Source organism: Mesoplodon mirus (assembly GCF_964341445.2).
Source record: "Mesoplodon mirus genome assembly, chromosome: 3".
In the NCBI taxonomy this organism is placed as follows: Eukaryota; Metazoa; Chordata; class Mammalia; order Artiodactyla; family Ziphiidae; genus Mesoplodon; species Mesoplodon mirus.
This window is the reverse complement of record NC_138978.1, coordinates 143,161,526-143,173,917: the sequence shown is the minus strand read 5'-3', so window position 1 is coordinate 143,173,917 and position 12,392 is coordinate 143,161,526. Positions and strand designations below refer to the sequence as shown.

Here is a 12,392-nt window from a genome sequence, read left to right as displayed (position 1 = left end):
ACTCTCAACCACTGCGCCACCAGGGAGGCCTGGCCTAGATCTTAGAGGTGATTTTATGTTTAAACTTTCATGAAAACATATGTGATTGAAACACATTAATATATTGATACAGAGGGCAGTTCATTTTTGTCTTTTTTTTTTTTTTTTGCGGTACTGTTGTGGCCTCTCCCATTGCGGAGCACAGGCTCCGGACGCGCACGCTCAGCGGCCATGGCTCACGGGCCTAGCCGCTCCGCGGCATGTGGGATCTTCCCGGACCGGGGCACGAACCCATGTCCCCTGCATTGGCAGGCGGTCTCTCAACCACTGCGCCACCAGGGAAGCCCTAATTTTTGTCTTTTGATACATGTGAGCGCAGCTTTCATTTTGCTGAAAGAATATGACCAGTTTTCAGTTTGGGATTCTACCATTTAGTAAAGATAGTCCACTTAATTTTAGAAATAAGAGATTTAATATATAATACCTAATAATACTTTTATGTCTGTTTTTTTACTGAAAGCATTTATTGTAATACTGTGAAGAAACTATGCCATTATAGTCTTCAAGACTTAAGTGAATCAAGTGTTTATTAGCTGTTGTAGTTTTTAAACAAATAAAAGTCAGTACATCAGCAATTTGTAAATACAGTTTTTAAAATAATGCCTTAACAACTTTACAGTGGTTATAATGACTGTATTTAGGCCTAAAGTTAGTTAATAATTTGACATGAAGGCTTTTTAATAGTTTGATGGTGCAGATCAGGGATAGGTAAACTCTGGCTGGTGGGCCAGATCCAGCCCGTCGCCTGGCTTTGTAAAGGAAGTTTTTCTGGAACGTAGTCGCACCCACTGTTTACATGGTAGTTATGGCTCCTTTCACCCTACACCAGTGGGGCAGAGTAGTTGCAACAGAAACTGTATAGCCCACAAATCTGGAAATGTTTAAATTTAGATTTTAAAAATTGAAAAATTCTTTGAGCCTATACGGGGCAAGTCCATTGACCCCTGAGGTAGAAAACAGTCAGGAACTTGGGTGCGGAAGCCAAATGGCCTAGGTTCAAATTCCCTTTCTCCCATTTCATAGCTAGTGACCATGGGCAAATCACTTAAGCTCTATGCCTCATTATGAGGTTTAAATGCACTTATTTGTATAAATAGTGCCTGGCACATACTAAGCACTGTGTAAGTGATTGCTGTTGTTTCTGCTTGGAGCTTTAATAAGTTATTGTTAATAGAAAAATGACACTAATGATTTTCCTTTTAGAGTAACAAAGGCACTTTGAGTCTTTTACTTTTTCAGGAATGTAATAAGACTTTTTTCATTTATGGTCAGTGTTCCCTGTTACCCAAATTTACTTTATGAATATAAAGAATTGAATGTCTTCAAGACAGTACTTTTGCTTAAATGTCAAACCATTATTTTCCCAAGGCACATCAAACTGGCTCTGCATAGTCCAGGCCTCTAAAGCTTGTGTGCATACCCTAGGTAGCATGTGAGATACATTTTGTAAATATAGTTTTTTAAATAATGCTTGAGACTTCCCTGGCGGTCCAGCAGTTAACACTATGTGCTCCCAATGTAGGGGGCTTGGGTTCGATCCCTGCTCAAGGAACTAGATCCCACGTGCCTGCCATAACTAAGAGCCCACATGCCACAACTAAAAGATCCGGCATGCTGCAACTAAAGACCCGGCACAGCCAAACAAACAAACAAACAAATAAATAAATCTTTATAAAAAATAAGTAAAATAAAATAATGCCTTAGGAGTTAGGAAAAGAAAATATTAGAACATTTTTACCTTTGTATTATTTTTAAAAATCTGTGTAGTTTATCATGTACATAAATTATATATATGGAACTTTGTGTATGTAATTTGTTAATAAATAAGATGCATATTAAAAAGTTTTCTTATGGTTTGCCCAGTCAGGTGTTTGGAGGCCATTGGAGGACAGGATGATGAAATATAGGGCCTCAGCAAAGATAGAATTTAGAACCAATTCCCTGACTTAGAAGATAAGGAAAATAATTCATAGACTGTCATTGAGTTGTCCAACTTTACATAAGTGTTCAGAAACAGGAAATCCAGTGGCTAGAATCTAATCACTGACCGAGCAGAATCTGGGTCACTGGACTCGTAAACCAGAAGTGACTGTTGAATTTCTCAGGTTGATGCTCCTGGCATATATGCTTGATATGTGTGTGTGTGTAAATCTCTGACATACTAAGCCATACTCGGGCACACCCTGTTTCCTTATTCAAGCATCTTAATTTCATCCCATTAAATCTTTGAAGTATCAGACTACCAGAAGGCATGAAGAAACCTGGGCTGAGAGTCTTCATTCCAGTAGACCTGGTCTTGACTGTATGGCTGGTTTGAGGTACATCACTCTGAACTGCAACACGCTCATTGGTGACCTGGGTGCAAGTGCTTTGGCAGAATCTCTTAGTGAGGATTTATGGCTTAGAGGTAAATTCTAAAATTGAAAATACTGAATTTTTAATATGAAATATGCTTAGCTTTTGGCATGATACTATTGTGATAGGATTTTTTAAAGCCTCATTTTACTGATAGCTTTTATTTTGCTTTTAAACTTTCTCTAAGAGTTGCATATATCCTTTATAGAAAAGACAGAGTAACAAGAGAACAATTACCTATAATTTTAATACCCAGATATAATCACTGTTCATTTTGGTGTATATACTTTCAGTCTTTCTTTTTCTACAAATATATATGTACACTTAGGGATTACAAAAATAGAATTGTAGTATACTTGCTATTTCATATTCCTGCTTTTTTCACTTAATGATGTATCATGTAGTATTGCGTCGTATTGATGTCCCATAGTTTAATCAATTCTTTGCAATTCTGTTTAGACAGTTTGCTTTTCCCTGTCAGAAACAATGTGGATACGTTGCATATACATCTCTGTGTCCATCGGGATTACTTCTGTAGAATAAGGTACTACAAGTGGAATGACTAAGTGTGACATATTTTTAAGACATTTGATACACATGGCCAAATTACCACCCAGAAAGGCTATGCCAATTTGTAGTCCACCCCAACAGTAGATGTGAAGCCTGCCTCTCACAAACACTGGCCTGTAGCACTTGTAAAAAAAAATGTAAAACTACAAAAATGAGTACCTCTCCATTTTCTATGCAAGTGGGATTACTCCAAATTTTATAACTTTTTTCAGTTAATTTAGTATGAGCATTTTAGCAAGTCAGTAAATTTGCATCTCCTACATCATTTTTTGTGATTGTTCAGTATTCCATTATATGAATATGCCACAGTGCACATAGCTTATCCATTCTTGTATATAAGCTTTGTCCAGTTTTTCAGTTACAAATAGTACTCTGATATATATCCTTACCTATATCTCTGACTATTTCTTTTGGTTAAATTCTTAGAAAGAGAGTTGTTGGATCAAAAGGGTATAGACATTATTTAAAGGCTTTTCTTACAGACTCTTGGCTTCATCTGATAGGAGAATAACCACATTTTGTTTTATTTTGTATTCATTTGATTTACTGGTGAGGTTTACTGGCTGTTTGTATTAATTTGGCTATTTGGTTAATTATACCCTGTGTCCATTCTTCTGTAGTGAGAGTTTGTAAGGGTTGTATCATATCCTGTCAGATCCGTATGTCTGACTTGCTATTTCTATGTGTCATGGGGGTGTTGAAAGACTCCAGTTATTTTAATGTGATGGTCCACACAACACTTAAAAATAAGACTCATGATAGTTTCCTTTCATGTAATATTTTTTAATACCTGTGCTTTAGTGATGATCCCTTTGGTTTAAATGAGTAGGTTGTTCATCCCCAGAACTACTAGAATTCATGATCAGTTTTTCTGGTTTTTGTCTGACCTTTTACTGCGAGGGTTCTTGACCATCATACTTTCATGATAGGTTTTTAGTATGTATTCTCTATTCACACATTGTTGAAAGTTTTTATTATTTGTATCCTCTTAGACTTGTCTTTTTTCCCTCTAAAACTAACAGTTATTACATTTCTTCTATTTTGTTTTCCCCTTTTAACTAGTTTCAAGTGTGATTTGGAGCTGAAGATCATGATCAAAAGAATGCAGTGCATTTCTGAGCTCCACCAGGTTTTGCTTGTGAGGTTTACATGCCACTGCCGCCCTTGCTAATTATGAACTGAGATTCATTTTGTGATGCTTTTTGCTCATACGTTATATACAGTTATTCTTCAGTTCTGTAATTGTAAAATATGTTGTATGATTTATTGGTACTAAAGCCAGGGTTATCATTGCACATCCAAGAAGAGGTTTTCAAATTGGATTATGCATTATGTGTGTGCGTATATGTTTCTGTTTTTTTCCATACCCAAAATTACAAACCTTCCATGACTTGTCTTGTGCAGGACTCTTCCACACGTGAGAAAATGAGAGTTGTCTCTATGTTAAATCTGTAGAGTTAGCAAGTGACCTTTTGTCTTTCATCGAAAGCACTTGACCTGCAGCAGTGCGGCCTCACCAGTGAAGGAGCAAAGGCTTTACTAAAGGCCCTTGAAACCAACAGAACTCTGCTCGTTCTGGATATAAGGAAAAATCTGCTTGTTGGTATGTGGTCACTTTTTCTAAATTGATAAACACATAGCAAAGCAAAAAGAATTTGTTCAGGTATTGACAGTTTTTTAAAACAATGTGTTTAACTTTCCTCATCATATACAGTTGGCCCTTGAACAATGTGGGGTTAGGGGTGTCGACCCCTACGCAGTTGAAGATCTGGGTATAAGTTTATAGTCAGTGGTTCCACATCTGTGGATTCAACCAACCTTGGATCATGTAGGACGATAGTACATATGTATTGAAAAATATGCGTGTGTCAGTGGACCTGCGAGGTTCAAACCCATGTTGTTCAAGCTTCAACTGTACTTTTCTAGTGTTGCACTTCCCTTATGTTTTTAGCAGATAATGTACTAATTAAAGTGAATTATACTTGTAAATTGTTCTTATCTCTACTCTGAATAGAGGTGAACCTAGATACTAAGCCTGCTTCCACCAAGAGCATTATTTCTTTCCTGTGCAACCTCTGAATTCTTGCCAGGAGCACTTTATTAATTTGTCAGATTCACAAGTAATTTTTTAAATATCTTCTGTGTGCCAGATACGGGTTTAGGCACTAGGGATAAAGCAGTGAGCCAGACAGACAAAAGTCTTGCCCTCATGGAGCTTACATTCCAGTGAAGGAGATCAGATAGAAATGAGTAAACAGATAAGTAATATAATTTTAGAGAGTAGGAAGTGCAAAAGTATCTTAATGTAAGGAGAGTGAGGGAGAGCAGGTAGGACTCCATTGGATAGGTTTGTTAGGGGACAGCTTCACTGGAGAAGTGGCATTTGAACGGAGACCTGAATGAAGAGAGGAGCAAGCCCTGGAAGATCTGGAGTAAGCACATTCCAGGACAAGGGGGCAATGAGTATGCAGGCATGTAGGTGGGTGGAATATTTAAGGAAAAGCAAGGAGGCCAACATGGCCAGAGTACCGAGTGAAGAAGAGTGTGGTATGACATGAGGTCAAGGAGCTAGCCAGGGGTCTGCTCTTGTAAAGTCTTGAAGGCCAGAGTAAAGATGTGGATTATTCTAAATGAGTAGAGGGGTTTGAACTGGAAAAAGGCATGATCCAAATAGTATCTCAATAAGGTGACCTGGTATAGAGAATGGACTTGGGAGGATAAAGAAGAGAAACAGGGAGACCAGTTAGGAGACTATCACAGGGCTCCAAATAAGAGATGTTTATGGCTTAGCTTAGGTTGGAAGTTTGCAGCAAGTGAAAAGTGGTTGAATTCAGGTTGTGTTTTGAAGGTGTGGCTATCAAGACCTGCAGATAGATTAGATGTGGGGTATGAAGGAAATAGTAACAAGGAGACAAGTCGTTGATGATTATGTGTGCAACTGGGTGATATCACTTAGAAGAAGGGGGCTGGTGGGAGGAGCAGCTTTTGAGGGAACATCAGGACTTTGGTTTGTTATCTTGGATGCCCTGGTTTGATATCTTAGATGCCCTTTAGGTATCTAAGTGGATGGTGCTCAGACTGTACTTTGTATCCAAAGGTATCCAAAGACACTTTAGATGCAAAATGTTTAAAGTTGACCTTTGCTGCTGCCAAAATAGTAGCCACTGTGGGCAGTCTGCAAGATGGCATCTTAGGATTCTGAGGAAGAAATTAGAATACACAAAGGGGGAAATAAGTGTATAATTACATAATGTAGATTTCATATTTAAATTTATGGGAAAAGCAATAATTAGTTGGCTTTTGGTTTTTGTTTTTGTTTTTTTTTTTTGCCGTATGCGGGCCTCTCACTGTTGTGGCCTCTCCCGTTGCGGAGCACAGGCTCCGGACGCGCAGGCCAAGCGGCCATGGCTCACGGGCCCAGGCGCTCCGCGGCATATGGGATCCTCTCGGACCGGGGCACGAACCCGTATCCCCTGCATCGGCAGGCGGACTCTCAACCACTGCACCACCAGGGAGGCCCGGCTTTTGGTTTTAAATGGAAATAGCCACTCATTGGAAAATAATTACTCTAATTTCAATTCATTTTACTTTAGATCATTCTGGGATGAAAATAGTTACCAAAAAAGTTCTCCAGATGGAAGGGGTGCCAAGTCAGAGGTATATAACATGTTTCAGTTCTCTCGGAAGAATTTCTCTTCAATGGCTTGGTTTTCTTTCTTTCTTAAAAGAAAATTATCAAGGTACTTTCTGCCATCTTAAAACTAAGATTTTAGTCAAATCAAATGGCTTTTCTGTTTTTGAAAATGTTGTGTGATGCTTTAATTTAGGTTCCCAGATATGCAGATTGAAAACCTTTTAACTTTTTATTTTCTGGAACATATTATCATTGGTCACAAATAGTCTTTTTTTTTTTTTGGTGATAAGAATGAATAGCAGGAGCAGCATTTGTGAAACCAAATCTAATATGAAACTGACTCTTTCTTGTGAGTAAATTTGAATTTTGAAACACCAAAACAATAAGGTTTAATAAAAAGCAAAATAAATTTTTTATGTTTATGATCTGCCAATTTCCCAGAAAGAGTTTTGTGGTGACTTTAGTTATATACCAGATACATTAAAATCACCAGTGGACAGCACATCTTTCATTCAGGTGCCCTCTGAAAGTTTTAAAAATTTGTTGACTTCATATCACTGAACGGTCCACTTTAAAGTGGTTAAAATGATACATTTTCTGTTTTGTGTAGTTTACCACAATTTTTAAAAAATGTGTTGTTTGAAGACTTTTGGGTTTTGTAAAGGTATTGTATTAGCATAAAAATGAAAAATTTAAAAGACCACCTCTAATCCCATTATCCTATCAAGCAATATTTATATTTTTATTTTCTCTTTCTGCTGTCTATAAACATAATTCCACATAGCTTCAATATAATTTGCCATTCATACCTTTTCATACTAAATTTAAATTCTGTGATTTATAGTTATACTTTTTAACATTGCATTCACAAGGTTTCATTGAGTTGGTCAATTTTTTAAATTGGTGAAAAATTGGAAATAACCTAAAATAAACTGTTGTAAACATCTTCATAAATACAGCTTTTTTTTTTCTACTTAAAGTTGTATGTTTTTGATTCTCTATTAATCAACTTGCTTAGTGTATTAAATAAGTTGTTAAGAGTGTTTATGAAGTCAAAAAAAGCTTATGATCATCTGCCACTTGTTATTTCAAGAGAGTGATATTTTAATAATCAAATAGTACATTCAAAGAAGTTAAGATTTGTGATATCACACTAATTAGATATTATTATTAAAAATTTATATCATATGTAAAGCATTCTTAAAATAGCTACATTGACTTTTGCTATGATATTAGAAATGGAAATATATATAAATGAAACATGTATATGTAAAACATATTAGGAATTCTGTAAAATTAGTACAGAATAATAGGGCATCATGGAATGAGAAGAAAACAGTTAAACATTTTTTTTTTATTTAGCATGATTAAACAAAGTGGAAATGTAACTGAAGTATACAAGCTCATTGAGCTCTTTTAAGAGTAATTTTATTTCTTGGACTTTTTTTTGTATTTGCCTCAGTTATTTGGAGACATAGAGGTAAGCCAAATCAGTATCTGGGTATATACCTAGATCCAGGTGAGTATAGGGGTGAAATAATGGTGTGAATTGTGTCACATTTATATTGTACGTATGTATGCCTAATAAAAGATGGGAACTTTTGTTAGAAATTTTTTTATCTCCTAACAAGAAAAGTGTAATTAAAAAAAATTTTAATACAAATGCATTTGCATTAGTTTCTGAAAGTAAAGGAAGGGTATACACATACAAACCATATGCATACAAACATTTTCTTTGATGGCAATTAAGTTAAAAAACACAATAAAATAGCACAAATGAACTGAGCTCCTATATATTTTTAAGAGGCATGTAAATCACACAGGATCGTGTGGTGATTATCAATAAGCTACACCCTATGAAATATTTGTCCTATATTACCGCATACACTCCATTTTACCCTGCATCCTAATGCTGCTAAAATATAGTAGAAAGCAGCAGCATAGCACAGAGAGATCAGCTTGGTGCTTTGCAATGACCTAGAGGGGTGGGATAGGGAGGGTGGGATAGGGAGGGTGGGATAGGGAGACTCAAGAGGGTGGGATATGGGGACATGTGTATGCATATGGCTGATTCGCTTTGTTGTGTAACAGAAACTAACACAGAATTGTGGAGCAATTATATTCCAATCAAGATCTATTAAAATAAATAAATAAATAAACATAAAATATAGTAGCTTTGAAGGATAAACATAATCATTTTAACCTATGATGTTTGTTTTCAGTAAATTCAAATTAAATAGTTAAATGTGAATTTTAATATATGGCTTGTTCTAAGTAAAATATTAACACGTAGGTCTAGTTTTTGCAACCAAGTGTTTCATATAAAGATACTTGCCTCGGGCCTCCCTGGTGGCGCAGTGGTTGAGAGTCCGCCTGCCGATGCAGGGGATACGGGTTCGTGCCCCGGTCTGGGAGGATCCCATATGCCGCGGAGCGGCTGGGCCCGTGAGCCATGGCCGCTGAGCCTGTGCGTCCGGAGCCTGTGCTCCGCAACGGGAGAGGCCACAACAGTGAGAGGCCCGCGTACAGCAAAAAAAAAAAAAAAAAAAAAAAAAAGATACTTGCCTCTTTACTACTGAAATATAGGATAAGTCTCCACATTTCACTCTTTCATTCAGTGGGTTTCATTTGTTTTTTTGTGTGTGTGTTTTCTATATGAAATCAAAGGAGCAGTGAAGGTTGACAGGCTTATAGGAGGGTAAAATTGACTCACCTACTCCCCAGCAACTTGCAGCCTTATAACTTGTATTGTTTTTACGTAGAAAAATTCATCTTAAATTTAAATTTTGGTCTACTTCTGAAGATTCTGTTTGGCAGAAGTCATGGGTGTTTCTGTGTCCTTGAGATTCAGAAAACTTGAGTGTTTCTGCATGATACATAAAATGTATCATACTTTGGGATTTTTTTTAAACTTTATTTTTGCATTTCTGCACATCTCAATACTTTTGTTTTAGTTAAAATAACTTGTTACTGTAGAGAACTTATATTTTTTAAAAATGCTGGCTTATGTAAAACCTTTGTACAAAACGATCCTGTTTTTAATGGGCTTGGCATCATTGTCAAGTGCCTGTTTGATTCCTTTCGACGTGTACACGTGTGACAGTTGCTCTGTAGACCTTTGGTGCATCTTGATTCCTTCTTTTCATGCTTTGTCAAACGTAGTCTTGGCCGCAAAGAAGCCTGTAAGTAATGGAAGGAAACACTCTGCTGGTAAAGAATGTTACCCTCCTGAACCGCTACCACCTGGAGTGTCTGGTTTCCGGCCATTGTGTACTGCAGAAAGTGCAAGAAGCAACAGGTAACCTGTTTGCATTCCCTGTCTTTTTCAGTCATTTAGAGTTCTTTATTTTGGAACTTCTATTATGTGGGTGGTCTCTGGTGCTTTGTGTAGAGGAAAAAAGGTAACTCACACATGGCTTCTGCCTAATGAGCCCTCTAAGGAAGAAAAACAAAAAGTAATAGGGAGTTTCAAGTTGTTTCTCGAGTGTCACAACAGAGGTAACCCCGTGGGAGTCTTGAGGAGACGAAAATTATCACCAATTGTGCATGTGAGAAAAGTTTCATTAAAGGCAGGTGTAGTTGAGCGAAGCCCTACAGCACAGAAGTAGGAATTTGGATACGTACGAATGGGAAAAAAGACATTTTAGGCATGGGAAATAGTTTAATGCAGAATGGATGAAAAATATGCATTAGACCTATTCTAAATCAACTGGCTTATTAACTCAATAAATCAGATTTAGTGAGTCAAACTAGCATTACCTGATTTCTTATCCAGGGGATAGCTGTTCATGGTAATTTTTTGTCACAGAACAGCAAGTAAAATGGTTGAATATAGCTTTAGGCTTGCTAAGTGAAATAGATGGCTCTAGATGATCTTCAGGTGACTTACTTGGTAGTAATCACGAAATTGGGGATTAACAATTGCTTAAGAAAACAAAGAGAATTGATTTTAAATAGTGCTTAAAGTAGTTACTGTGTAAAATATCTGTTCAGTTGCTCATGTTAAATGGATGTTTATAATCCCCACTGGACAACCGACTACTTTTTGCAAATGGTAATGTGAATTGCTGTTGCATAAACTATAGTGTTGAATCCCCAGTGTTTGCACTTGAGTTTCACAGCTCTGTGGTTTCCTATCTTCTTCCTGAGACACGTAATAGCAGGTCCATCCTCGTCACACAGGGTGGTAAATGAGAGAACGATTAATATCACCATTTAAAGAAGTGAGACTGAAATCTCAACCGTCCTGAACATAGGAGCTGAAGGGGCCTCTCAGCAGTTCAGAGAGCTATTACCAAGCCAGTAGGCTGAATTCTGTTCTGTTTTCTCCGTAGCAGAGCCCTCCAGGTCCTTGTTTTGAGCTTATTGATTTTTATACACAATTCTGTATGGATACTGTTCATACTACTAAATAGTTGTATTAACTGGGTTTAACTGGTGATGTATTTACATGAAGATCTAACTTCGTTTTGTTGATATCTTTTTAGGGGCTTTCCATTCATCAAAGCTCGTATGTAATCAGTTGCTGGTGTGTAGCTATCATATTTATGATATACAGGGCTTGAACTGGGAAAGGTGGATGGTCATTCTTCTTGCTTTTTAAACTGACAGAGCCTTACAAGAAGCATTTCCCTCTCTGAAATAAATCCATGTAAAACATGTTTGGTCGCTCTCCCAATGCAACTGTGTAGTTGTGTGGATTTGGCACACAATGGGCAGCCTTGTGGCTATGTCTGTAAACCAGGAAGCCTGTTTTCCAGCCCGCAAATCAGCTGTTACCCAGTGAAGCGAACTTCACTGCCATTTCTGACCCCTCACATGGAGCTGTCATACTCAAGAATGTTCACATGTTTTCAAGAAACGTTGTTTGTGGCTATATGTACAAATTCCCGATCTGAAAGCCAATATAAAGCAACATCTCCCAAACCTCTGCTCTCTCACCAAGGCCACACACATTCCCTCGCTTATGGCCTCGTGGCAAGCGAATACTGTCAGTATCAGATTCTCCTTCCCAGTGGTCTTGGGAGACTGCATAGTTGCTCTGTGAAAGGCACCACTGCTGAGGTTGAGAGAAGAGCATCTTGGGTGTCAGTCCTGGCCTTGCGTTCCCGGAGAGAGGGGTGTGCACCTCGTTCTCCTGTTAGGGTTTTCCTATGCTGCAGGGTTTGCTGCTTGTTGTCAAAATGATGTCCTAGTGACTTGTCTTCTGCGTGGTTATATAATCCCGGCACAGTTCTTTATGATCTGTAGACTTTTATGGGGTTGTGGCCAGGTCAGTTTTTAAATGTTTGGAAATGTCCTATTGAACAACACTGCAGTGGCAGTGAAGCTTGCTGGGAGAATTGTTGCCCTAGTTTTGGCTTAAGGGTGGTGAGAAGATGAAGTTTTTGATGGGTCAGTTTTAGTTGTGTGTGTGTATGTGATTTATCTTTTAAAATTCTAATGTCTATTATTCACAGCTTAGATATGTTGACTTTCTGATTATTCATCAGTCCCTTTACTGATGTATTTTCCTCTGAAAAACTACATTTTCTTCCAGACTGTTTTTGTCTGATGGTGAAGAATAAATTTTTCATTTGCAGTATAAAGTTGATCTGAGGAAAAAATGTTTACCTTGGATCTTCACTTGGCTTCTGTGAAAGAAACTTAATAAAATAATACGGGCAATTCCCATTACTAATCCTAACCACATACAACAGAGGTCTGTCCAGTAACATAGCAAAAATAAGTTACTGTACTTTTACTTAGTCATTGCCTGTTTTACACTAAGGAGCAGTGAGAGACATTTATAAAT

The 12,392-nt window shown here is 37.5% G+C and overlaps 1 protein-coding gene and 1 pseudogene across 4 annotated transcripts in view; one reads left to right on the top strand and one right to left on the bottom strand.

Moving 5' to 3' along the window:
• LOC309799286 (centrosomal protein of 78 kDa-like) overlaps nucleotides 1-12,392 on the bottom strand; it is a 659,089-nt pseudogene that overhangs the window by 60,570 nt on the left and 586,127 nt on the right. The gene's annotated exons all lie outside the window — the stretch shown is intronic.
• LOC309801413 (centrosomal protein of 78 kDa-like) lies at nucleotides 2,059-9,861 on the top strand. 3 transcript variants are annotated; one of them, XR_014293584.1, is made up of 4 exons: nucleotides 2,059-2,446; nucleotides 4,369-4,567; nucleotides 6,558-6,704; nucleotides 9,761-9,861. XR_014293584.1 is itself a non-coding variant. In XM_082616256.1 (4 exons), exons 1-4 carry the CDS (start codon nucleotides 2,344-2,346, stop codon nucleotides 9,786-9,788), a joined length of 309 nt encoding a protein of 102 aa, XP_082472382.1. In that variant the 5' UTR covers nucleotides 2,059-2,343; the 3' UTR covers nucleotides 9,789-9,861. The 3 variants fall into 3 exon arrangements, 1 of the variants encoding a protein (XP_082472382.1); XM_082616256.1 differs by having other exon boundaries at nucleotides 4,454-4,567; nucleotides 6,558-6,621; XR_014293585.1 differs by lacking the exon at nucleotides 9,761-9,861 and having other exon boundaries at nucleotides 6,558-7,090.